Here is a 27,060-nt window from a genome sequence, read left to right as displayed (position 1 = left end):
ATGGGGGTAGAGATGTAATTGGCTAGCTGTGTCTGCCAACAGGCAGGAGGCCCCAGACTAACGTTTCCCTGTTCCGTTAAAGGTTTCTAGAACGTAACTGCTCTTCCTGTGTCATGTACCACGTCTGCCTTTTACCCTCTCCTCTTCTGTTCTCAGTGATTTTCACAAGCAGATGCCTAGAGTTACTATAGATTTTTCCTCGAACAATAATTTTCAGATCTGGAATTTCCATATAATTTTCAGACATTATGAAAATCGGTATAATAGTGTATGAGAGAGCAAATATACCTCTTTTTACAAAGTACTTTTTAAAATGAACTCTGAAGATAGTGTGTTTCTCGTCTGCCCCGAGTACCTACCTACCCTACTAGTTTGAGAGTAATTTCTGTTCCCCCATCTGACTAAATTTTTACTTTAAGGTTAAAATTAGATTTACAATTGTTGATTTTTGTTTATTTAATGTAACAAGTATAATTCCCACATTTTGAGCACTTCTTGTGAAATTTCTTCTTTTTCTCTGTAATTTTAGAGTGTGAAATAGTTTCTTGGGTTTCCTTGGTCCCTTGTTCCTCTAATGCAGTGGTTCCTTTTTTAAATGATTTTTTTTTCCATTATAGTTGATTTACAGGCAGTGGTTCTTAATTGAGGCATTGTGTTAGAATCACCTGAGGGACTTAAAAAGGCTCTGTGCCTAACCCTCTGCAGTTCTGTTTGGGTTAGCCTGAAGTAGGACTTCATCAGCAGTTAGAGATGCTATTTCAGTATAAAATGATTTCTGCAAACATTCTTTCTCTTGGTTGTAAAATGTTACACCTCCACAATCATGTGAATGTGCCATTAAAAAGTTAAAATTGTTGTATAATATCTTTAAGTGGTGCTTTGAATACTTCTGCTTCTACCTTTGTATTTATAGCCATGAGTAAGTATCTCAAGAAAGTTGTACACATTCCTCAGCCAACTTTGCTGTCTCCATGTCTTAACGATAATTAATAATAAAGTCACAGTGGTGGGAACCACAAAGAAAATATCTAGGACCGTTTTCCAGATGCCTTATTCCTTTTGTCACTTCTTTTATTACAGTTTCTTATAGGCCGTGAGAATGAAAAGCTGTCGTATTATAGAACATCGCTCTGGCTGTGATAGATCTGAGTGTCCAGTAATGTACTCTAATGTAACAGATGTTTAAAAATAAATTAAAAATCAAAGATGCTGAATATCAAGCTAACTTTGAATTAAACAAGTGTAGATACTGGTATAAAGCTGTTCTAGTGTACTTGGTTTAAGCTAATCCAGAGTTATTGCAATCTGGTAAATCTTATAATATAAATACCACTTTGATAACATAAAGCATTTTAAGATGTAGCACTGTTAAATTTGGCTATAGTATTTATAAATACAATGATAGATTATTTTCCTGCAATCTCTTTCTCTCACATTTTAAGTTTCTACAAAGTAACTTCTAAGATTTTTCTGTATATATAGGAAACTTTGGCAATTCCTTATACTAGAGAAAATAAAATGCATGGTCAAAAAATGATGAGCAAAGGCTATATAAAAAGCCCAGGTAATAATTTGCAAAATAAGTTATATTAGAAATGTTCCAGGAGTTTTCTTGTCGTGCAGTGAATTAAGGATCTCGCATTGTTACTGCAGCAGTTTGGGTCACTGCTGTGGTATGGGTTCATTCCCTGTCCTAGAAACTCCCACATGCCTCAGGCACGGCCAAAAAAAAAAAAGAAAGAAAATGTTCTGAATAACTTTGTGATGGATTGGCTCTATTAACATGGTGTAAAATCTGGTTGTGCTGCCTTAAAACATGAAAGGTCTAATATGCAAACAAGTTTGGGTGAATTTGTTATATATATGACTTTTTAAAATAACAGATCTGAGTTTGTTTTCATTTTATTAACTTGGAACATTTACCCCATTGTTTGATTCAATATATTTGCAAAATCTGCCATCAGTATATATGTTGAAAGTTCTAGATGGGGATTTTGAAAAAGGGGCGTTAATAGCTAGTTGTCTGACTTTGGGTACCTTTCCTGCCTCCTGAGCCTATGGTTTCTTAACTTTAATATGGAAATAATACAGTATTTGCTTTACTACCTCATAGGATCAAAAAAAGATAGTGTAGGGTAGAAGTCCTCAAAGTTTGGTTGAAGGACACCTTGAAGTTTCCTAAAACCCTTTCAGTGGGTTTACAAGTATCTCCTTTTGCCAAGACCAAATTCTCTTAATACTTTTGAACCAAAACAACATGTGGCACCATATTGACTGTAGAAGCAGAGAAAAGAACCCAGCTGTATTTTTTAGAGCCAGGTATTAAAGAGGATTGTAAAACATAAAACAATGCTGCCCTCACTTTTTAAAATAGTGGGAGTTCCTATCGTGGTGCAGTTGAAACGAATCTGACTAGGAACCATGAGGTTGTGGGTTCGATCCCTGCCCTCGCTCAGTAGGTTAGGGATCTGGCATTGCCATGAGCTGTGGTGTAGGTCACAGACACAGCTCGGATCCTGCGTTGCTGTGGCTGTGGTGTAGGCCAGCAGCTGCAGCTCTGATTTGACCCCTAGCCTGGGAACCTCCATATGGTGCAAGTGTGGCCCTAAAAAGCAAAAAAAAAAAAGTTGTTTTTTTAGAATAAATGTATTACTAATATAAATATAAACAGTTTATTGTTATTTCAAATATATTAAAATTAAAAAATTTCTCACTCCTTAATTCTGAATATGGTAAATATTGATAAATATAACTCGCATAAATATATAGCCCTTAATAGTTTTCTTAAGAGTGTAAATGGATCTTGAGACCAAAACTTTTTAGAACTGCTGATAGAGGGTAAGAGCTGTAACAGCTGAGTAGTTCCTATCAGGAAAATGCTGCAGATAAAAAGTATTTGCTGAGTAGTTCCTATCAGGAAAATTCTGCAGATAAAAACTATAAACTTGAAAAAAAAATTAAAAACAACCAGATGGCACTCAGGAATGACAAAAAATAAGCAGAAACTGGAGTGAGGTCTACACTTGGAATAAGGGAACAGCTGTGAATAATTTTCCATTTTTATGGCTTTTAGCCTGACAGAAGGGCCCTGTTGGAGTCATGAGGGGATGGCTGAAACTGTGATAATCTGTCATCTTGCTTGAAGAAAAGAGGACAGAGTTCAGAGTGACCACACAGGTAGAAAGTAAGGAGGAAAATCCTATGTATAAACTCAGCTTGGATCTCTTGCCAACCCTAGGCATATATGTGTGTTGAGCAGTCTCCAAACCACACACCTGACATTTAAAAAACCGAACCATAGGGAGGCAGAACTTGGAGTTTAAGTTTAGCCTAGTTAATTTGCAAAAAAAAAAAAAAAAAAAAGTAAATACTCTTTGGAAAAATATTATAGGACCTAGAGTTTTTACTGTAGTAAGCACAATGTCTAGGATATTATCCAAAATGACTAGACATGTGAAGAAATGGGAAACTATCAACCTAGTTAATGGAGATTGACCCCAAGATGACCCAGAGGTTGATTTAAGCAGCTACTGTAACTGTGTTCAAGGGTGTAAAGCAAAATAAGGTTGTAATATGCGAACAGATTGGAAATCTCACCAGAGAAATGGAAACTAAGAAGGGATGAGATGAAAATTTTAGACCTGAATATATATCTGAAATTAAAAAATGGGTTAACAGATTATGAATAACGGTAAACTTGAAGATAGGTCAATAGAAATGATCACATCTGAAGCAGAAAGAAGAATTGTTGTGTGTGACAGTTCTCTTTCAACTTCAATCTACCAAGCACTGTAGATTAATAGATTTCTTTCAAGGCCTAAACTCATTCTTCCCTCTGCATATAGACTGATTTTTCTTTTCTTTTGTTTTTAGGGTTGATTTCATAGTTGCTAAATCAGTGTCATCTAAGAGAATTCTCAAATTCTCTCCCCTCCCCTCAGCCATTTCCTCTTCACTATCAAAGTAAGAGATTCCTTTTTTCTCCATGACTGACTGCTACACTTTATACGTTTGATTGCATTCCTTCTGGCTTCAAGAGATTCCTCCCCTCTTCAGCCTGAAAGTCTTCCATCTGCGGCTCCCTTAGTGTCCTGTTCTATCTGTACCTACCCTTTATGGTCTCTTCTCGAACATCCTCCTGCATTCAGGTATTTCGCTCTTGCTGCTTTTCCACACTGTTGTCAGAGGTCACCAGAAACCTCTTGGTCAGTACTCTTGGGGGTATTTGCAGTAGGCCTCATCCCCATGTTTCTTTGCAGCCACCTCCTCCTACCAAGGATCTTGCCTTTTTTTTTTACCTCCCTCAGTGACAATATATTTTATTTCTCTTTTTCTGTCTAGTTTTATCTGTTCTTGTTTTTCAAGGATTCATTCTTAGTTTTTTTTTTTTTTTTTTTTTTCTCTTCTTTCACTCATGGTCCCATCTACTCCTGGTGACTTCATTCTTATTATTTCAGAGGACCCCCCTCTCCAGTGCTGCCTCTTGTTGCCATTGGTAACTAAACTTTTCTACTCCGTTGTCCTAGAGTGGACACCTCAAACTCATTGTGTCCAAAAGGAAACTACTCTCTAACTAAGCTAGTTTCAATGCCTCCCCTATGGCAGTCTGCAGCGTTGCCTTTACATTAACACCTAGCGCATGGCAGTTACTCTGCAAATAGGACCCAAAGAAATGAATGAATTCTAGTTACCCAAGCTGGAATTCTGAAACTCACCTTTGACTTCATCTTCTCTGTGGCTGACACGTTCAGTCAGCTGCCAGATCTTGTCAGTTCTACATCTGGTGTATCTACTTTTATTCCTTTCTTCGTTCCCATAATTTGGATATTGCAGAAGGCTTCTTGCTGCCTTTTCCTTGCTGATCTTCTATATTTGTTGCTTCTAGAGTATTCCTGATTTCCAGGCCTAATGATGGTGATGATGATAACTGATATTTATTGAGCACTTACTATGTGCCCGCACTATATCTAAGTGCTTACATACATTATCTTATTAAATCCTCATAATGACCTGTGAGGTAAATACTGTAATTATCCATATTTTATAAGTGAAACTGAGGTCCAGAGAGTTAAGTACCATGTCAACATCAAACATCTACATGGCAGAACTGGGGAGTTCCTGTCATGGCTCAGTGGTAGCAAAACCAACTAGTATCCGTGAGGATGCATGTTCCATCTTTGGCCTCTCTCAGTGGGTCAAGGATCTGGTGTTGCCCTGAGCTGCAGTGTAAATCACAGACGAGGCTTGGGTCCCTTGTTGCTGTGGCCGTGGCATCGGCCTGTGGCTGTAGTGCCTATTTGACCCCCATCCTGGGAACTTCCACATGCTCTGGGTGTGGCCCTAAAAATAAATAAACAAATAAATAAATGAATGAGTGACAACTGGAATTTTAATCCAAGCTGTCTGATTCCAGAGTCCAAGCTTTAACTGCTGTGCTGTTTATTCTGCTTCCCAATGAAAACATCTTAATACAGTTCTCCATTTCAAACACAACTGGAGTACCTTTTAGTTTTTATTTCATTTTTTTTTTTTTCTTTTTAGGGCCGAATCCGAGGCATATGGAGGTTCCCAGGCTAAGGGTCCTCTGGCCTATACCATAGCCATGGCCACATGGGATCCAAGCTTCGTCTGCAACCTACACCACAGCTCATAGCAGCGCTGGATCCTTAACCCACTGAGCAAGGCTGGGGGTTGAACCTGCATCCTCATGGATGCTAGTCAGATTCATTTCCTCTGAGCCATGATGGGAACTCCCTGGAGTACCTTTTAGTTTTACATTCAGTACCTTCTGTGAGCTGACCTCTATCTCGGGTTATTCCCTTGATTTTTTTCTATGCCAAATAGAAAACTTTAGTAATCTATGTATTCACACCCCTCCCTGCAATTTTATTTATTCCGGCTTTTTTTTTTTTTTTTGTCTTTTTGCCTTTTCTAGGGCTGCTCCCACGGCATATGGAGGTTCCCAGGCTAGGGGTCTAATCTGAGCCGTAGCCATCAGCCTGCACCAGAGCCACAGCAACGCGGGATCCCAGCCGTGTCTGCAACCTACATCACAGCTCATGGCAACGTCAGGTCCTTAACCCACTGAGCAAGGCCAAGGACCAAACTTGCAACCTCATGGTTCCTAGTCGGATTCGTTAGCCACTGAGCTACGACGGGAACTCCCGATTTTTTTTTTTTCCTTGAGTGCTGTGTTTACCTTCTACTTATTCATCTAAATCCAGTTCAAATGGCTTAGTTTTCATTGGGTTTGCTGTTATTTACCCCCACCCCCATCCCTTCCCCACACCTACTCATAGCATGTTCTCTGACTGCTCTTATGGCACTTAACCATTTTTACTTCATGTCATAATTACTAAGTTTTATGTTTTATCTCCCCTATTAGCCTATAATCTTCTTGATTGTAGTATCATTGTGATTTTTCTCTGCTCCATGCCTTGTATAATGTGTGCTTTCAAATATTTTTTCTTTATTAGATTTCTCTTCAAAAAATATTCGTTCGATGAGTGGATTTAACTGTTATTCATAGACCATTAACCACAGATCTTTGTATATGTGGCTTTTTAGTGTATTTTCATTTCCACATGGTTCAATAGTTCATTATACTAATGCACTATATATATATACACACACACATATATATATATAACTGAAAATGTTTATGATCTGAGAGGATTTTTTTGGCAAGAATTTGTAAGACATTTAAATACTTCAATTTGAACCATTTTATTGACTGTAAGACATGTTTTTGCATGTTAAAATCTCCAGTTTTATTTTAGTTTTTTAATCTCATAGATTAGTGGTATTTTAGAATCAAGGAAATGTGCTAAATACAATAAATAATGACTTTTGGTTAAATGGCCATTTGGAACCCACAACTTGGGTTTTTGTTTCTATTCTTAGAGGATAGACTCAAGTCTCTGTAGGTTCTGTTATTTTATTTCTTATTGCTGCCTAAAGGTGTTTAAAATGAGACAGTAAAGGATATGAGCCTTGTTTTTTTACTTGGGAGAACAGTAGAGGAAACTATTATGTTTGAATATATAACATTTTAAAACATGCAAAACAATATCATACCTTCTCCCTCCCTCACCCAGGGTGCTCATGTATGTCTTGTTGCTCACAGTTGGCTTCTCTGCCAGAATTCTTTTGCATGTTCTTCCATGTGTGTGATTTTCATCCCCTGAGACCAGTGGTCCCATCTTCTGCTTCTTTGGAAACCTCCATGCTTATATGTGTCTTGAGTCCAGTTAAGATCAGGGCTTAGGTTTTTTTTCCTCTGGGGCTCCAAGCCCCATAAGAATCTGGGGATGTGGTTTGACATCTACTTAAGGGCTCCTGGACTTCCTGTGACTGATCAGTTTCCCAAATATTGTATGGTAGTTAGGAGGCCAGCGTCTCCTGAGCACACAGGATTCCTAAGGAGTAAACACAGCCGTAGCCCAGCCAGGACACAGTATAACGTTATTAACATTTATAGCTAACACTTGAATAGCAGTTTCCATTACAAGATGCTTTTCACATAACTTATCTCATTTGGCTCTGAGGCAAGGATAAGTACCTCATTCCCATTTTTCCAGTGAGGAAACAGGACTAGAAACATTGTAGTCATGTAGATAGCAAAGGACAGGCTTCCTTTCACATCTTTGTCACCCTTACCAAGCTACCCTCTTACCAGATTTTAAAAAGGCCACATTTTATCATTTCAGCAGGGGTGATGTCGGTTGTCATGATGGGATATTTAATGTTAGCTAGGTTTGGGGTAAAATGAACAGTTTTGAAAACGTTGAATAATTTCATTTAAATTTAGGTCTCCTTGTACTCTGTAGGTTTGTGTGAACCATAGTCAGTTTTATTTATTTATTTTTAATTTTTTTTTTTTTTTGTCTTTTTGCCATTTCTTGGGCCGCTCCCGCGGCATATGGGAAGTTCCCAGGCTAGGGGTCTAATTGGAGCTGTAGCTGCCAGCCTACGTCAGAGCCACAGCAACGCAGGATCCGAGCCGCATCTGCAACCTACACCACAGCTAACGGCAACGCCAGATCCTTAACCAAATGAGCAAGGGCAGGGATCGAACCCGCAACCTCATGGTTCCTAGTCAGATTCGTTAACCACTGTGCCACGACGGGAATTCCTAGCCGGTTTTATTTTTAAAATAGTCTTTCTTTTTCTTAGAGCCACAATGGACACAGCTAGCCATAGCCTTGTCCTTCTGCAGCAGCTAAACATGCAACGAGAATTTGGTTTTCTGTGTGATTGCACCGTTGCTATTGGAGATGTCTACTTCAAAGCCCACAGAGCAGTGCTTGCTGCTTTTTCTAACTATTTTAAGATGATATTTATTCACCAAACAAGGTAAGGATGTGCTTTTATAAATCAGAAGAATTTTTTAATACTGTGATATAGTTAAACCTTATTATAACATCGTTTTGGGGATTCTTTGTTAAGGGATCATCTTAGGAAATAATAAAAATTTATGTATATATATATTTTTACACATCTTTAATTAAGCTCAGTGTGTAGGATCCATGGAGGAAGATAAGAATGAAAACAATAATAGCTAAAATTTAAAAACAACTAAAGTTTGAAAGCTTATTCCTTCAAATACAAACATTAAGTGTTTACCTAATGTAAATTCTACTGTTACCCATACTGTTTTAGAGAAAAGGAGACTGTAACTGAGTTGTTAAGTAACTTGTCCATCCAGGATTAGGCAGCCAATAAACTCAAATGTAAATCTGTGCTTTTAATCACTAAGTTTTTGATTTCTGTCCCATAACACTTGCATAACAAGGTTTTAGTGTCTTAACTCTACCCACCTTATATTCCATATTATAGTTCAAAGATTATTTGTTTCCAATTTTTTTCCAACAAGTTATTTTGAATTTCAATTACCCCACATGATAGGTATCTAGGGAGAGGGCCATAAAGTGGTATTCAGATTCTGAGCTCTTAGTGAAGAATAGCTTTAATACATCCCCAGTTAAAAGTGATAGGACACTCTTTGTTTTTTCAAACGAACTTACGTGAAATAATTAGGAGTTTAGCCTCAATTATTTTAATTTAATTATTCATTCGTTTAACTGTTTATTGAGTACTTTAAGGTCAGCTACTGGGGTAGACCCCAGTAACAAGTTATGCTCCCTGCTCTCAAGAAGTTTATAGTCTAAGAGAGAGATAATGTATGTAAAGAAAATAATTGCAGTATCATTGATCTCTCTGTGCCTGTTTCCTTCTCTGTAAAACACCAGAATAGTATACTTACCCCATGGTGTTGAGAAGAGTAAATGCATTAATAATATTAAAATGCTTAGAACAGAGCTTTGCACTGTTAGCTGCTACTATTAATGATTACTTATGTCTATAATAGAAGTCCTGTACAAGGTAGAGTGGATTGTCAGCAGCCTTTTGAGAAGGTCAGAACAGGCTTTAGAGAGGCTCTGGATCTTGAAGGAGCAAGAGGAGTTTAGTTTTTCAGATGCTGTAGAGGAATGTAGAATGGTACGTTGCAGGAAGAGGAAAAAAAATGCATGGAAAAGAAGATATGAACAGATATGAACCAGGCTAGCACATTCAGAAAATGGAGTAGATCAGAATGATTAGAATATATGACATAAAGGGGAGGAGTTTGTCGGAGAGGACAGGTCATGGGTACCTTTTTCGGCCACACAAAAGAGTTTCCTCTGGGAGTTCCCATTGTGGCGCAGTGGAAATGAATCAGACTAGGAACCATGAGGTTGTGGGTTCTATCCCTGGCCTCACTCAGTGGGTTAAGGACCTGGCATTGCCATGAGCTGTGGGGTAGGTCGAAGACCCGGCTCGGATCTGGCATTGCTGTGGCTGTGGCATGGGCCAGCAGCTGTAGCTCTGATTAGACCCCTAGCCTGGGAACCTCCATACGCCATGAATGTAGCCCTAAAAAGCAAAAAAAAAAAAAAAAAAAAAAAAAAAGAAAAAGTTTCCTTTCTGACTTGAGATTGTGTAGAAGCTAAATTAGAAACACTGCCTTCACATAAGTCTCATCCAAGAGCTGTGAGTTGGTTCAGCTCTTAAGCACATGCTGTGTAACAGACACCGTGCTAAACTAAACCCAGGACATACAAAGGTGGCAGGTCTGCTTTGTGGTATCTCTGTTGAGCAATTAAAAATCCTCAGTTAACAAAGCTCTGTGCTGATATATATATATATAAATAAACCTGCCACAAATCATGGCAGTGAGGGGGTCAGAGGTAAGTGTGAAACCCAAGAGGGAGTCTTAAGATGTCAGGACTAAAGAAATGGATTGCCAGCATAGTGACATTCAGTGCTTTCTGATGCATAGACACAGACTTTTGCTTCAAGGAATGTAAGTAAGTTCATTGACTGATTCCATTGTTCCCTGTCATCCAACGTTTCCCTCAGGTTGTCTTGATCCTAATTTTGCAGGGTGTTTCCTGATTTCTTGTTGGGCAGTTATTCTCATCTATTTTCTGAATTCTAGATTCATATGTGAAAATTGAGCTTGAGGTTAATTTAAAGCTTTTCAAAGTTACACCTCTATTCATTTGTTATTTAGAGCAGATATACTAGTATAGTTTGAAAGCCGAAATAAACTTAGTGTAATTTAAATCTAAGAAGGACCAATCCCAATAGACCCTTTTAAATTTTTCATTATTGTAAAATACATATAAACATAAAGTTTTCCATTTTAATTTTTTGTTTGTTTGTTTTGTTTTGCTTTTTAGGGCCACGCGGAGGCATATGGAAGTTCCCTGGCCAGGGATCAAATTGGAGCTGCGGCTGCCAGCCTACACCACAGCCATAGCAATGCAGGATCTGAACCACATCTGCGATCTACACCACAGCTCACGGCAACGCTGGATCCTTAACCCACTGAGTGAGGTTAAGGCTTGAACCAGTGTCCTCATGGATACTAGCTGGGCCCGTTACTGCTGAGCCACAACAGGAACTTCCCATTTTAACTATTTTTAATTTTACAATTTAGTGGCATTAATCACATTTACAATGTTGTGCAACCATCACCATTATCTATTTCTAAAACTTTTCTTTACTCTCGCAAGAAACTGTACCCATTAAATAATAACTCCCCATTCTCCTCACCCCCAAGCTCCTGGTAACCTCTAATCTACTTTCTGTCTCTATGAATTTGCCTGTTCTAGATATTTCTTATAAGTGGCATCATATAAACTTTGTTGTGTCTGGGTATTTCAATCAGTATGTTTTCAAGGTTCATCCATGTTATAGACTATATTAGAATTTCATCCCTTTTTATGGCCAGATAACATTTCATCGCATGTTATACAATATTTTGTTTATCTGTTCATCTGTTGATAGACACCAGTTGTTTCTCCTTAAGATGAACATTGGTCTATAGGTATCTGAGTCCGTATTTCAGTTCTTTGGGTTATATACCCAGTAGACTGTTCCTTAAGAACAGGGTACTTATTTTAGTCATCATTTTCCTATTCCTGACACCTACTATAAATGCATATCACTTAGGTGGCACTAATTAAATGATGAACTAATCAGACTATCTGTGTTTCTTAACTCTAGGCAGTAGATTAAATACATGAAGTTTTGCTACCAGGCCATAAAACTGGCATACAGTCAAAGTTTAAGCTTTTATTGCTGTTTCATTAAAGTAGATTGCTAAGTTAGAACTTCTTAGGGAGAAATTACCCTAGACTGTATACTGTTAACTAAAAGGCCAACTGGGTTGTTTCATTCTGTGTGGGTCTGTTTTTTGTTTTTAACAGTGAATGCATAAAAATACAGCCAACTGACATCCAACCTGACATATTCAGCTATTTGTTGCACATTATGTACACTGGGAAAGGGCCAAAACAGATTGTGGATCATGGTCGTTTGGAGGAAGGGATTCGATTTCTTCATGCCGACTACCTTTCTCACATTGCAACTGAAATGAATCAAGTGTTCTCACCAGAGACTGTGCAGTCCTCAAATTTATATGGCATTCAGATCTCAACGACCCAAAAAACAGCTGTCAAACAAGGGCTGGAGGTCAAGGAAGCTCCTTCTAATAACAGTGGAAACAGAGCTGCTGTCCAGGGTGACCATCCCCAGCTGCAGCTCTCTCTTGCAATTGGGCTGGATGATGGCACTGCAGACCAGCAGAGGGCCCATCCTGCCACCCCGGCCTTGGAGGAGCACCAGAAGCCCCCAGTGTCCATCAAGCAGGAGAGATGTGATCCAGAATCTGTGATCTCCCAGAGCCATCCCTCACCCTCATCAGAGATGACAGGCCCCACTTTCACTGAAAGCGGTATCAAAATACACTTATGCCATTACTGTGGGGAACGGTTTGATTCTCGTAGTAATCTAAGACATCATCTCCATACCCACGTGTCCGGATCCCTCCCATTTGGTGTCCCTGCTTCCATTCTGGAAAGTAATGACCTTGGTGAAGTGCATCCACTTAATGAAAATAGCCAAGCTCTTGAGTGCCGTAGGCTCAGCTCCTTCATTGTCAAGGAAAATGAGCAGCAGCCTGACCACTCAAGCCGGAGTACCACAGAGCCTTTGCAGATCAGTCAAGTGTCTTTGATCTCCAAAGACACAGAGCCAGTAGAATTAAACTGTAATTTTTCTTTTTCAAGGAAAAGAAAAATCAGCTGTACCATCTGTGGTCATAAATTTCTCCGAAAGAGCCAGTTGCTGGAACATATGTATACACACAAAGGTAAATCTTACAGATATAACCGATGCCAAAGGTTTGGTAATGCATTATTAGCCCAGAGATTTCAGCCATATTGTGACAGTTGGTCTGATATACCCCTGAAAAGCTCTCGCTTGTCACAAGAACAGTTAGACTCATCTTGTGCCTTAGAGTCAGAACTCACACAAGAAAATGTGGACACTATCCTAGTTGAGTAGCAGTTTCTTCAGAATTTTTATATTAGTTCTGAAAAAGTGAACTCACATGCATTTTTTTCTTTTTTTTTAGGGAGGGCTTCACCTGCAGCATATGGAAGTTCCCAGACTAGTCAAGTTGGAGCTGCAGCTGCCAGCCCACGCCGCAGCCACAGCAACCCCAGATCCATGCCGCCTCTGCAACCTAGGCCATAGTAACACCAGATCCCTAAACCACTGAGCAAGGCCAGGGATTGAACCTGCATCTTCATGGAGACTAGTCGGGTTCTTAACCTGCTGAGCCACAATGGGAATGCCTTACCTGCATTTTTTAATTCACGAATTATTTTCCTCCTCAAATTCTTTTGACTTTTTCTTTACCATTTATCCATCGTTTTAATGTTGTGTATATTAAGTCTTCTTATTGAAAGATATATTGATACATAGCTACTAAAATGAAACCTTCAATTAGGGCTGTGTACTTTTCATAAGTAAAAATTTAGAAATCAGAAATTAATGTAGAAATATGGAACTTTAGAGTAAATAGTTATTTATAGAATTTCTAGATTTTCCAGGTTGCAGAATCTGGAAAAATCAAATTGAATATGAAATAAGTGAAATCTTTTTTAAGGAATAGTCTAGACTATCACTTTTGGCTAATGTTCCACATGAATTAAGCCCCTGTGAGGATTATTTTTAAACATTTTCTGCCATATAGGAAATTAATAGTTATTTTAATATATAACTGTATGTTATAATGTATAAAACATTTGTTTTAAGGCATAGCTATACCAAATCCTGAGCAGTTGTGTTTATTCAGTGTTTTTGGCCATGGCATGTAGCAGCTTGATGTTGCATCTTAGCCCCCAGACCAAGGACTGAACCCGAGCTGCAGTGGTGAAAGGAGCAAGTCCTAACCAGTGGACTACCAGGGAACTCCCTCATGAACAGTTTTAAATTACTTTTTACTAGCTGTGCAACAGGTTACATGGCTTCATTTATTTTTTAACATTGAGCATACCTCATTTTCAGTAAAAATATTTTATTTAAAAGAGAGAAGAGTAAAACATACAAAAAAAACTTAAAGAAACAATGATACATACACATAGATAAGCAAGAAGCCCCTTTGTCAGAGACAGATTTAGATAGATCTTTGTTGACTGACACCCCAGTCTTGTTACCTTAATCTAGAGTGTTTTCTTAGGGACCTCACAAGCAATTTGATATTTTTTTTTTTTTTTTTTAACGGCTGCACCTGTGGCATATGGAGGTTCCCAGGCTAGGGGGTCAAATCAGAGCTAGAGCTGCTGGCCTACACCAGAGCCACAGCAACCCAGGATCCAAGCCGCATCTGCAACCTACACCACAGCTCACGACAATGCCAGATTCCTAACCCACTGAGTGAGGTCATGGGTCGAATCCAAAACCTCATGGTTTCTAGTTGGATTCGTTTTCGCTGTGCCATGACAGGAACTCTGCAATATTGAGATTTTTATGACCAGAGGTTTACATGAGTTTATGAGTAAAATGATAAAATACAGATGATCTTTCTACCCTCGGTATCAGAAGATTTTATAGGTTGCCTGAGTTGACATTAATTTTCTAACAATCACTTGAAAAGGTAATTTTTCAGTGGCATAGTTTTAACTTTTTCTTGTCCATAAAACCAGCAGAGTCGATGTAGTCAGTGTCCTAGAACTGTGTTTAAAATCCATGATAGCCTTCCCTCTGTGAATCAATTTAACTCCCTTTTATAATGGTGAAACTTACAAAAGCTAAAACTCCAGAAAAATTAAAATTGATGGACCGAATGATAGACTCTCCTGCTCTGTGTAGCTGGGATACAGCTGGTCAAACTTCACCACAGAAGACAGACCTAAATTCTTTCTGAGGTTTTTCAATTTCAAATACTAGATAGTTCAGAATAACAAAAGAGAGAGGTTTTAAAACAGCCTCATCTCTTTTTGTATGCTGCTCTGTTAAATTCTAGGCCTCACAAATAGTTTAGTAAATTTAATACATTTGGTGTGTGAAGCTTAGAATTTTAACTGCATAAAACCTCTTTGATCTCCTTCCTGACTGAACACTTCAGAGGATATTTCCTGATATCGGAATTCTCAATAGCATCTGAGTTCAGTCAGGAGGGAGCTCAAAGAGAAATTCAGCTCATTTTAAGGGCACAGAGGTTTTCTCTGGGTAAACAGTGGGTTTAGGTGAATTATGAATTGGCACATTTTTATTAAGGACTGAATGAAGAAAATCCACGGGCACTGCCTGAGGTGACTGAGTTTCTGCCCTGGACAACAGAGTGAAGCCTCCTGGGGTCAGGAGTGACATGTGTTGAAAGCAAAATCTAAATAGTTGTTGATTTAGGCTCAGTTGTATTGGGAATAGTTAAAACAAATGTACTGCTCTTTGAGGTCAGAACTTCATCTGTCTTATTATACTTAAATCATTTAAGCAATTATTCAAACTCATACTGCTCTCAAAGATTTCCTTTCATAGGCTGAACACAAATTTTAATGTTGATTTCATGTATCTTAGGCCATTCTGGATATATTCCCTAGCTTTCTTCAAGTAAAATTTTAGTTTTCTTATTTAGATAAAATTTTTTCTAATTTTTCTCTTCTATATTCTTTCCTAGTTGCTCAGTCATTAGTCCCTGACACAAAAAGTATATATAGCTAAGGGGTGGGATTAAGTATGCATGTGAATTGCAGGGTAGGGGAGCAGTTCAGGGCATAGTCGGAATGTGGCAAGAGCTGGTTTGTGGCTGATTGGCTGTAATAGAAAACATTAACTTAAAGCAGAAAATGGATCTCCTTTTGTTGGGTGTATTCTTATTTATAAAGTTGCTTTTAATATTAGGAATTCAGAGCAAATACTCTTTCCTTCATCCTCATAACGTTTTATCTGTGTTAGGAAGTGGAAAGATGATTACTCCATTTTACTTTATTATTTTTTGTCTTTTTAGGGCCGCACCCGGGGCATATGGAGGTTCCCAGGCTAGAGGTTAAATCAGAGCTGTAGCCGATGGCCTACGACACAACCATAGCAATGCAGGATCTCAGCCGTGTCTGCAGCCTACACCACAGCTCACAGCAATGATGGATCCTTAACCCACTGAGCGAGGCCAGGGATTCAACCCACAACCTCATGGTTCCTAGTCAGATTCATTTCCACTGTGCCACAACAGGAACTCCAACTACTCCATTTTATAGGGAAAAAAAATCCCTAAACCCGGGTTCCAGAGAGCTAGTGAATAGTGGTGCAGAGAATGACCCCGGTTTTATTTTTTTCCTTCATTCAAGTAGGCATATTTTGTAAATAGCTGTTTTATGACTAATGCAGTGCCCAGAGGTTTTTTTTTTTAAGACATGATTCCTCACTAAGAAAATCTGCTTTGTATAAAAAAGTTCTTCTGGGAGTTCCCGTGGTGGTGCAGCGGAAACGAATCTGACTAGGAACCATGAGGTTGTGGGTTTGATCCCTGGCTTCGTTCAGTGGGTTGAGGATCAAGCATTGCTGTGAACTGTGGTGTAGGTCGCAGAGGTGGCTCGGGTTCCATGTTGCTGTGGCTGTGGTGTAGGCTGACAGCTGTAGCTCCAATTAGACCCCTAACATAGGAACCTCCGTATGCCATAGGTGTGGCCCTAAAAAGCAAAAAAGAAAAAGAAAAAGTTATTCTGGCTAAACTGCATCATTTTGACTTTATCATTTTGTAAAGTGGAGCTATAATCTTAACCATGTAGTATGGTTTGTATAATGATGACCTAGAACTGGAAATGCTAAGGGCACCTTAATGTAGCAGGCAAATACTAAATAGATGTTTCCCCTTTGGATCAGTTTAGAATTTTCCCTTCTTACTAGACACTACATATAGTTGTTTTCTGGAGGAAAACAGACTGTTTCAGTATTTGTCCTTGTTAGCATATATCATCAGAACTCAGTATCTGATAAGTGTAACCTGCCTTATAAGAAAACCAAAATTTCTTGATTTATCTCTTGAAATTATGATTTCTTGCTCTGATTTTCTGAATTCCTATCTGTAAAGTGGCTGTAAGCAATCCCTACCTCACAGGGGTGTTGTGAGGATTTGTATTAAGATTGTCTTAAGTTCTGTCAGTAATATTGATAAAAAACCAACCATATAAAGAATATTACATTTTTCTGTAGCTAAATATATTAATTTTATTATTCCAACTCAGGAATTCTAGAATGTCTTAGAGGAAATCATGTACTATTTAATACTCAATAGTTAATTGACAGAATTCTTATTTTTTTTTTTGTCTTTTTGCTATTTTTTGGGGCCACTCCCGTGGCATATGGAGGTTCCCAGGCTAGGGGTTTATCGGAGCTGTAGCCACTGGCCTACGCCAGAGCCACAGCAACGCGGGATCCGAGCCACGTCTGCAACCTACATCACAGCTCACGGCAATGCCGGATCTTTAACCCACTGAGCAAGGGCAGGGATCGAACCCGCAACCTCATGGTTCCTAGTCAGATTCGTTAACCACTGCGCCACGACAGGAACTCCAGAATTCTTATTTTTAATGAAGCATCTAGAAACAGCAGTGTTACTGGAATTCCTGTTCTACCATAGTTTAATCATCAGTATTTCTCTTTAGCCTTTAGCAAGGAGGATATTAATTCTTTGGCATTATTGGGAATGAAGCCTTGCCAATTTAAACTTTATTGAAAGTTCTCCCAAACATGTTGTTTACATATAGGTAAAGGAACAGAAGCAATAGAGAAAATATAATTTTCATTTCTTTGATGTAGGTCATCTAAAAAGAAATGGAGCAGGGACAATAATGTTCTTTATATTCTATTAAAACAGTATTGGAAAAGGCTTCACTTAAAACTGAAGGAAATACATATTAATTATGGGAAAATATAGTCTGAAAAATGTATAATTCCATTAATGTTTATTTGCATAGGCAAATTCTGAATATTGTAACTTGGATCCTTGAGAAGTATCCATTTTTTGTAGTAATTGAGGTAAAAATAGACCATGTGAAGAGTTTTCAAAATATAACTTGTATCTTTGTATGTTTTAAACTAAATGTAGCTCTATAGTATTTTATTATAATTAATTTTTCAATCCTAAGAATGAAATCTGTAAATTATTATTCTTTGCTGTACTTCTGTGTTTGTATGGTTGGACTTTTGAAAACTGGTGAGATTACACAATCATAAACCTAGATGTCTTAAATACAAGGAATTACAAAGTGTGATTTTTGTCTTTAAGACCCGGAAGAATCCTTTGTGCTTCAGTGTGTATCTGTGCCACACTTGACTCCTTAGTAGATGTGGCTCCAGTGCAGTAGACATTAACTGCCATCATCTCTTCTGTTTTGTGCCAAATAGAGCCATTTAGTCAGGTGAAATTAAATGTCAACTTAAAATACTTTCAAAGAAACTTGGATTTCAAAAACTTGTACAATAAAAAAGGCCCCCTGAAGAAATCTTCAAAGTACTAGTTAACACATGGCAAATGCAGGAAACTGAAATCAGTAATATGTTGTATGGTAAACTTTTCCACCTAATGTGTTGTGAGTTTGCTTCAGAAACATTCTTCCAGAAAGTTTTGTACCCTCCATTTGGAATTCAAACAGTGAATTTCATGTATTTTATCATGACAAATAAATTAATGTGACTTGATCATAAAGAAAACCTTTATCAGCCCAGCTTATGGAGTGTGTTCTTATTTTACAGCAATGTCTGCAAATGTTGTCTTCCTAGTGTTGAGGTAAGTAGTATCTGTGCCAGGTAACATTTTGGATGTGTAATGCAAAAATGCATCCCTGAGTCCAATTCTTATCAACCATAACATGTGTTAATAGAAAAGTAGTGTCCCAATCAAGTGTGTTTCAACTGCCATGTCTGGAGAGAAGGCTAGTATCTTGTCATTTCCTAAAAGGTTACGGCTTTGCTCCTTTCTTTCTTCCCTTTTTATTTTCTATCTCCTCCAGTGACACAATCTACAACAGTAGTTCTCAGCCAGGATGTTTTAGGTTGGGGCTCCCCAGAGAGACAGAACCTGTGGGGGTGTTTGTGTGTAAGTGGGGGGAGAGGGAGAGGTTGATGGATCATAAGGAATTGGCTCATGCAAACATGGAGGCCAAGTCCCACGATCTGCAGTGGGCACCCTGGAGACCCAGGAGAGCCCATGGTGTGGTTTAAGACCACAAAGGCAGAAAAAGACCAGTGTCCTCTCTAGCTTAATAGGCAGAAGTTCCCCTTACTCTCAGAAGGGTCAGGCTTTTTGTTCTATTCAGGCTTTCAACTGATTGGATGAGGGCCACTCACACTGGAGAGAGTAATCTGCTTCACTCAGTCTACTGATTCAGAGGTTAATCTCACCCAGAAACTCCCTCACAGACACACCCAAAGTAATGTTTGATTGAATATCCAGGCACCCTGTGGCCCAGTCAAGTCAACACCTAAAGTTAACCTTCACTCTGGGTGATTCCCCCTCACCTGGAGCCATTTGGTAATGTGGAGATGCTTCCAGCTGTCAGAACCAGGTCAGGATAGGCGGACGGTTGCTATTGGCATCTAGTGGGTAGAGAGGCTAGGGATTCTGCTAATCGTCACAGTGCAGAAGATAGGCCTCACAAAAGAATTATCCAAGCCAAAATGTCAGTAGTGCTGAGATAGATTAATCCTGTTGTTGTTGTTGTTTTTTTTTTTTGCCTTTTTGTCTTTTTAGGGCCGTACCCGCAGTATATGGAGGTTCCCAGGCTAGAGGTCTAATTGCAGCTATAGCTGCCAGCCTACGCCACAGCCACAGCAACGGCAGATCTGAACTGTGTCTGTGACCTAGACCACAGCTCATGGCAATGCTGGATCCTTAACCCACTGAGCAAGGCCAGGGATCGAACCCGCAACTTCATGGTTCCTTGTTGGATTCGTTTCAGCTGCGCCACGATGGGAACTCCCCGACTAATCCTCTTCTAAAAGTCTTATGATGATTGTCAAGAGCTAAACGATACCCGCCCCCCCAAAATGGGGGTTTTTGTCCCAGTCATTTTGAAGTTACTACTATTCTTATGGCATATTAGATGTATTTGTTCAGAATTAAATTTCTATTTGTATTCTTTCATCCTAGCTTTTCAAAGATAAAAATGTGATTATTGGAGTTCCTGTTATGGTTCAGTGGGTTAAGAACCCGATTAGTATCTATGAGGATGAGGATTTGATTGATCCCTGGCCTGGCTCAGTGAGTTAAGGATCTGGTGTTGCTGCAAGCTATAGTGTAGGGTGCAGGCGTGGGCTCAGATCTGGTATTGCTGTGGCTGTGACATGGGTAGGCAGCTGCAGCTCCAATACGACCCCTAGCCTGGGAATTTCCATATGTCGCAGGTGCAGCCCTAAAAAGAAAAAAAAAGTGTGACTGTTAAAAATCATAGATGTATTAAGCAATAAGACAGTTTTAAATCTATTTTATATATAAAGTTTGAACTAAACTGTGTCCCTAATAAGTTCTCAGAAATTAAAATATGATCATAGGTTGCGATTTGTGTAAATATTTAATCTGGCCAAAAGGTGGCACCACTGTACCTTTTAAAAGTCTATTTTACATTAATTTGGCATCACTCTTTGTTTAATTCACTATTTATTTAGCACTTAGCTACTCCTGGATCTTGCTTCACTTTATAGAGAATCTCCCTGGAATTCCGTAATATATTAGGTACTCATATCTTGACATTCCCCTTAGATCAAGATGCTTCCAATTTACATGTATAGCAGCAGATAACTTTTTAAAATATCACATTTAGTGTGATTGTTACATTGAGCATTTCTGAGGATTCTTGTCAGTCTTTACTAGTAGGCCTTGGCATTTTAGTCTCCATCACATTTGTTCTTCTAATCAGGCATCAAACTCAGTTTTCAGTGTTCTGCCTGCTCAAGAGATAAATCCAGGGACATTTGAGTAAATGTCCTTGTTTCTTCATATCCACAACCTGTGAGGTTGGCGTGTAAATTATTTTCTGGAATTTACTTTCTCTTTTGACTGTGGTTCAACAACTGACTTTCTAAGCTGGTGTTCTTTATCCCTTTCTTCCCCCACTTGCTTCCAACCAGTTCCATTCCCTGCGCAGAGAACAGAGTTTCCCTTAAACTTTCCCTTTAGTGGAAGAGTTCTATTAAACTCTTCTCTAAGAATTTTTCTGTCTCCCAATACTGAGTGAATACAGGCTACTCTTTTTTTTTTCCTGTATCATTTCTGCCTGCAATTCTACCATTAATACTATCCTAGGACTTTGTACATCATCACGAAGTGCATCTCTTAAATTTATTTTACAGCTGATTGGCCATTAGAGACGGAACCTGTTTCCTCTCAGATAAATTTTCTTCCAGTATTTATATAATGTTGAAATTTTTATTGAAGAAAACTTGGTGATATTGTATCAAGATAATGGAAGTAAAATATCTTCACTTAAGCTATTAGAAAAGCTTGGGGTCCCTTTATGTCAGAAATCTGAATGAATAGCAGTGCTCTGGGAGGGCCTCTCTGTCCAACTGAACTGACCCTTGCTGTCTTCGATACTGGGGGAGAGGCTTGTACAGGAAGGAAGCCTGAGAAGGAGTCCTTCACCAACTGTAGTCATTACCCATTGTCTGATCTGTGTTATCACTGAATTTCAGGAAGGTCCATATTAGATTTTTGTGGACCAAATAGGCCTTTGAAGAATGAGATCTTGTGAACTTAGCTCTGCCACATTTTCTAAAGTAGAAGCCATATGGTATTTAGTCCAAACCATATGTAGGTAAGTATCTAAAAAAATTGTTGGGAGTTCCTGTCGTGGCTCAGTGGTTAACGAATCCGACTAGGAACCATGAGGTCGTGGGTTCGGTCCCTGCGCTTGCTCAGTGGGTTAACGATCCGGCGTTGCCGTGAGCTGTGGTGTAGGTTGCAGACGCAGCTCGGATCCCGCGTTGCTGTGGCTCTGGTGTAGGCCGGTGGCTACAGCTCCGATTTGACCCCTAGCCTGGGAACCTCCATATGCCGCGGGAGCGGCCCAAGAAATAACTAAAAAAAAAAAAAAAATTGTTTTTGGTAACTGGCATCTGTACTAAATGCTTTGTAGCGAAGAAAATCTAAAGAACCTATGGTGGTTCTTTAGAAAAGGGATATAATATTTGCAAAGGTAAGAGAAAAGGGTTTAAAATGCAAACCAAAGTGTCCAGTGGAATGAATCTCAATTTTTTTTTTTACCGGACTAGTCTCATTTCCCAACATTGTTCTTCTTTCACATACGTGCACAGTTTGTGCTATGGGGTTCTTGACCTCTTCTGTCACAGCATCTGAAAAGGCATATAAGTTGGAAGACTCCTTTTAAAAAATTTTAAACATCTGTTTCACTGTTAACCACTTTTGCAGATCTCTCAAGCTGGTAGTTTATGTTCAGACCCTCCATGTAGGGCCATGCAAATTATGCACAATAAACACTAGGGGGTGCCACTCGCCCAATGCATGCTTCTGGATTGGGCTGTGTAGTTTGCACAGGTGTGCAGTGCAGCCCTGCCTTACCTTATCCTGGTTTAAATGCTGAGTTTAAGAAGCCCTTACTTTGAATTTCTGCAGCAAGTAGCAGTTTTCACTGATGCAGTCAGGAAATTATACTAAAATACACAGGTGGTATAAAGAACAATGAAATCAGCATATATGTTTGTCAAAATTTGTTGAACTGTGCACTAGGGTGGATCTTACTGTATGTAAGTTATACCTTAATTTGAAAAAAGGTTAAGACCATCCAGATAAATATATAAAGTCTTAGAGCTTAATGAACTATAGTGATGATCATTCAGTCTTCTTCCATAGGTCAGAAAAAACATCAGTCAGACATTAAGGGTATAGAGAAAATACATAAAACTAAAAAGATGATTCTGAAATTCATTCTGAAATCAGCAAAATTACTGCTAAGGCTGTTTGTGGCACATTGGATAAAAGATCAGAAAGTCAGGTTGATTTTTTTCACCTGAATTGAGTGGTGAGTGACGAGTTATTTTGGCATTCTGTACGTCTCAGCCTTACACAGAGTACAAGGACAGTTCTAACTAGTCAGTCTGATCAGGGGGACAGAAATACTCTAGTTTTGATTGACCTGTAATGATAGTCTTAGTTTTTATGCCACAAATGGCTATTCTCCATGAAACCTCTGCTTTGTTATTTATATATAAGGATATTTGATTGGTTCATGCATGCATGCCTATAGCTGCATCACTCCAGACTGTGCGTGATCATGGACTTGTTCCAAAGACCCACTTGTAGCCAACCTGAGCAGACCTTCCTGTGACCTGAAGGAACAGATGTCAAAATAGGGATTAGGGAATAAAAGGTTTAAGCACAAGTGTACAAATGATTGCAGCTGCCTTCGTGTCATCCTGTGCGACCCATCACCTAGGACTAGAGAATTGAAAGGCCTGGCTTTTATTTTATTTTATTTTTGTCTTTTTGCCATTTCTTGGGCTGCTCCTGAGGCATATGGAGGTTCCCAGGCTAGGGTCGAATCGGAGCTGCAGCCACTGGCCTACGCCAGAGCCACAGCAACGTGGGATCCCAGCCACGTCTGCAACCTACACCACAGCTCATGGCAATGCCGGATCCTTAATCCACTGAGCGAGGCCAGGGATCAAACCTGCAACCTCATGGTTCCTAGTTGGATTTGTTAACCACTGCGCCATGACGGGAACTCCAGGCCTGGCTTTTATATGGCTACAAGTATAGCTGTGAAAAGTATAAGAGAGTATTATTCCCTGCCCCATACTTGCACCATCATAAAGATCGGGATAAGGCCACAGGTCCTGTTTGAGTCTTGCCACAAACCAGACTGGGGAAAGTGCATCTTACCTTGCTCATATGCAGAAACTGCCGAACACCACTACCACTGTTGTTGTAACAGGTTGGAATTTAGAGAGACAACTTTAAGTTTGGGAGTTTTCCAGCCTAGGAGCACCGCACCATCCTCTCTTCACCTTGGTTTTCCTTAATTGTTCATGGTGCCTGTGCCCAGGTTTGCTGAGGATTTTCTGTGAATGTGTAGTGTGCTCATGTACACACACACACACACACACACACACACACACACACACACTCTCTCTCTTTCCTAAGCTCTGGAACTTAGCCTCCAGGGAAAGCCTCCTTAGCTTAAGGGAAAAAAAAAAGAAAGTTATATACTTTACAAAGGGATTGGAGATTCCAGACTTAAGAATTAAGGGCAGAACTGCCTGTGAGGGAGGACAAGTGTCGCAAAAGGTTAAGTGCTTTTCTCTTAAATTAGGAAAATGTGATTTAATAAAAATGTTTAACTTCTGCAAAGTGTATTATATACCTTGTGTGCAGTATTTGTACATCAATAAGACATTTTACTTTAGGACAAAGTTTTGGTTTAGGATTTTAAGACACTGTCAGCTTTAAATTGGTCCCAGGAGTTGGAAAGCACTCTTTCATAGAGCCTAGTTCTTGTCATTGGGCTGTGCTTAAGAAAAAACAGGGCTGTCGACACTGAGGGAAGAAAATCTGTATCTTAGTAAACACAAAACTTTTGAAGCACCTAGCTTTAGCAGGCACCATCTTAATAATTTAAGCATTTTCACATCAAGGCTGCTTCGTTGTTTGGAAAACCATAAAGAGTGGTAACAATTCATAGGTTAATATAATGTTGAAAAGACATCTAGTGAGAATAGCAAGGGATGATAAAAACAAGGGTACTTCCATTGGGTTCACAGATGGCATCAAAGTCAGAATCGCCCTTTAGGTAGAATTAGTTGGTGAAATTCAAGTTCTAGATGTTTGTGTTTCTCTTTGTTGGAGGTGGGCTCTTTGAGGCATGTCATCATGAAGTCTGTCCAACACTCAGCAGAATAGAGCTTTTGGTGGCTCTAACTCAGTAGCTTCCACGGGTGTGCTCTTTATAGTTTTAGGAAGTGAATGTACTATGCCACGTTTCTCTTAAAAGATTTGTATAAATAAACAGGATCCAAGATAACATTTATTTCTATATTAATAGTACATATGTTAATTCAGGTCGAAACCTTTTTTTCTACAGAGTATTCTTAAATATTCACATCTAATCCACAGTAATATAGTACTAATTTTAATGAGAAATACAAATTGGAACTTTTGCTTTCATAATAGCTCATCCACTTAACATTTTTACAAAGAACTACTATAAATATGTAACATGATGCAGGCTTTTTTCTGCACCTGTTCACAAATCAGAGTGAATGCTGTCAAACTGCCCCTGTATTTATATGACCATCTTCTCACACCAGACAAAATGAATTGCTCTCTCTTTATTCTCCCCCAATACACTCACAGTGCTGCATTTCTTGTGGTTCTTTGCCTTAACCCTCGTCCCAGTTCTGGTTGCTGCTGCTTCTCAGGTTGTACTCCTTGAGAGAAGGGAGCCTGTCTCCTTTATCAAACAGTGTTTGGCATGTGTCATATCTAACACATACTGAATAAATTGAATTTAATGTCAGTAGCTTCCTTTTGTTAATTTTTTTAAACTAAGGATTACAAAAATTCTTTTCAAAAATGTACCATAAAATGTACTATATATTGAAATTTTGAATTCTGTTTAATAAACTTCATATTAACAATAAAACATCATAGGAATTTTAACCAAAAGAACTCTAAACCTTAAATGAGGATTTTTAAAAATGCAGAAATGGCAGGCAGAAAAGTCCACCCCTAATGTATTATCAGGTGAAATTAGAAAGCAGACTTCACACACATTTGAATAAAGTTGACATTAAAAGGATCTTTTCAAACAATGCAATTCTAAAGCCTAACAATTATGTTAAAAATTCTGCTGTAAACTACCCCCCCAAACTAATTCTTAACTATAAAAAATAAGGCAACTTGAAGTTAGAAACTTATGAAGTTAACTCCGGATTTTGTGCAGAAGCCAGATTTGACTGGTGCCCTCTCATGATCCATCCCTTTATTTTTTTGGCCATGCCTGAGGCACATGGAAGTTCCTGGGCCAGGGACTGAACTCTGGCCATAGTAGGGACCGGAGCCACAGCAATGAAAAAGCCAGATATGCAACCCACTAGGCCACCAGGGGACTCCTCATGTCCCATCTCTTCCTTTATCTTAATGACTTAATCTCTCCGAAACAAATCAGAGCATTTCTAAGACTTCACTGAATAGCACACTGAATAAGATCAAAACTTCATGCTGTCAAAATTACTTTGAAGAAAATTATGCATACGGCTTTTCTGAAGAACTCCATTTGTGCCACATGCTTATTGTTCTTTGAGGTGGAGGAGGTGGGAGGGAATATAATTTCTCTTTGAAAGTTCTTTTGTTTTCTGCTACCTTTACTTAAATGTTACCAGGGACTATTTTTATATCCTATAAAGTACTTTGAGAAAATGTTAAGTGAATAGTGCTACATAAAATAGAGGAGGATTTTCATATTTGCTGTTGTAAAGCAAACTGAATAATACTCGACTGTTAAAAGGGGGACAATAATAATGCTAAAAATGTTAATGAGTACCTATCTGATAAACCAACCTGCCTTGTAAAATTCAAAGAAAAACTGAAGCGCAGCTAGTTAATAAATGTTCACTAAAAGCAGCACTTATACCACAGCAAATATAAAGGAGAATTAATGTGGTGCTGTTAAATTGCCTTTTAAATAAGAATTGAATAAGAACCTATTTATGTTCATTTAATGTCTTGCATATAAGGTCAAATTGCTTAAAATAACATTAAAATAAAAAATATTTTATGAGACTTCTAAGTCATCTGATTCCTAATTATTTCTGTAACAACAAAACAATTTAGATCATCTTAGAATTCACTGTAGTAGGATTTGGCCAGGTAGCAGATATAATCAGATTGAGATTATATCTTTCAAATTGGAACCCTACTTACTTAATTTGACAGATATTCTCAATAGAAAAGACTGAGGAGAAACTAAAGAATGAATGCAAATAGAATACACATTTCATCACAAAACAATTATAATACACTCCAATCAAATATGTGTCACACTACAGTGGGGGAAAAAAAAGTAGAAACCTAGGACTACTTAGATAAAATGTCACTTTAAAAAATTCATTATACATATTTACCTCACATCTGTTTTAAAACAAATAAATATGCCTAAACATTTGAAAATATTTTCAGTAACTGGTGCTATACTGTTTGCTCATTCATGAGAA

General features: G+C 38.6%; 1 protein-coding gene across 12 annotated transcripts in view; it reads left to right on the top strand.

The window, feature by feature from the left end:
• ZBTB25 (zinc finger and BTB domain containing 25) overlaps positions 1–27,060 on the top strand; it is a 43,581-nt gene that overhangs the window by 3,282 nt on the left and 13,239 nt on the right. For 6 of the 12 annotated variants that reach the window (XM_021099918.1, XM_021099919.1, XM_021099921.1 and 3 more), the window contains exons 2-4: positions 8,176–8,355; positions 11,757–12,700; positions 18,589–18,622. In XM_021099918.1, coding sequence (XP_020955577.1) covers positions 8,183–8,355; positions 11,757–12,700; positions 18,589–18,622 — 1,151 coding nt within the window. In that variant the 5' untranslated portion in view covers positions 8,176–8,182. Of the gene's footprint in view, positions 1–8,159; positions 8,356–11,756; positions 18,556–18,588; positions 19,580–27,060 lie in introns of those variants that run through there. The other 6 variants (XM_021099922.1, XM_021099924.1, XM_021099923.1 and 3 more) reach the window with 5 other exon arrangements.

The sequence above is a fragment of the Sus scrofa genome, chromosome 7, assembly GCF_000003025.6.
Source record: "Sus scrofa isolate TJ Tabasco breed Duroc chromosome 7, Sscrofa11.1, whole genome shotgun sequence".
Classification (NCBI taxonomy): Eukaryota; Metazoa; Chordata; class Mammalia; order Artiodactyla; family Suidae; genus Sus; species Sus scrofa.
The sequence above is the reverse complement of the archived record's forward strand: the minus strand, read 5'-3'. Positions and strand labels throughout refer to the sequence as shown.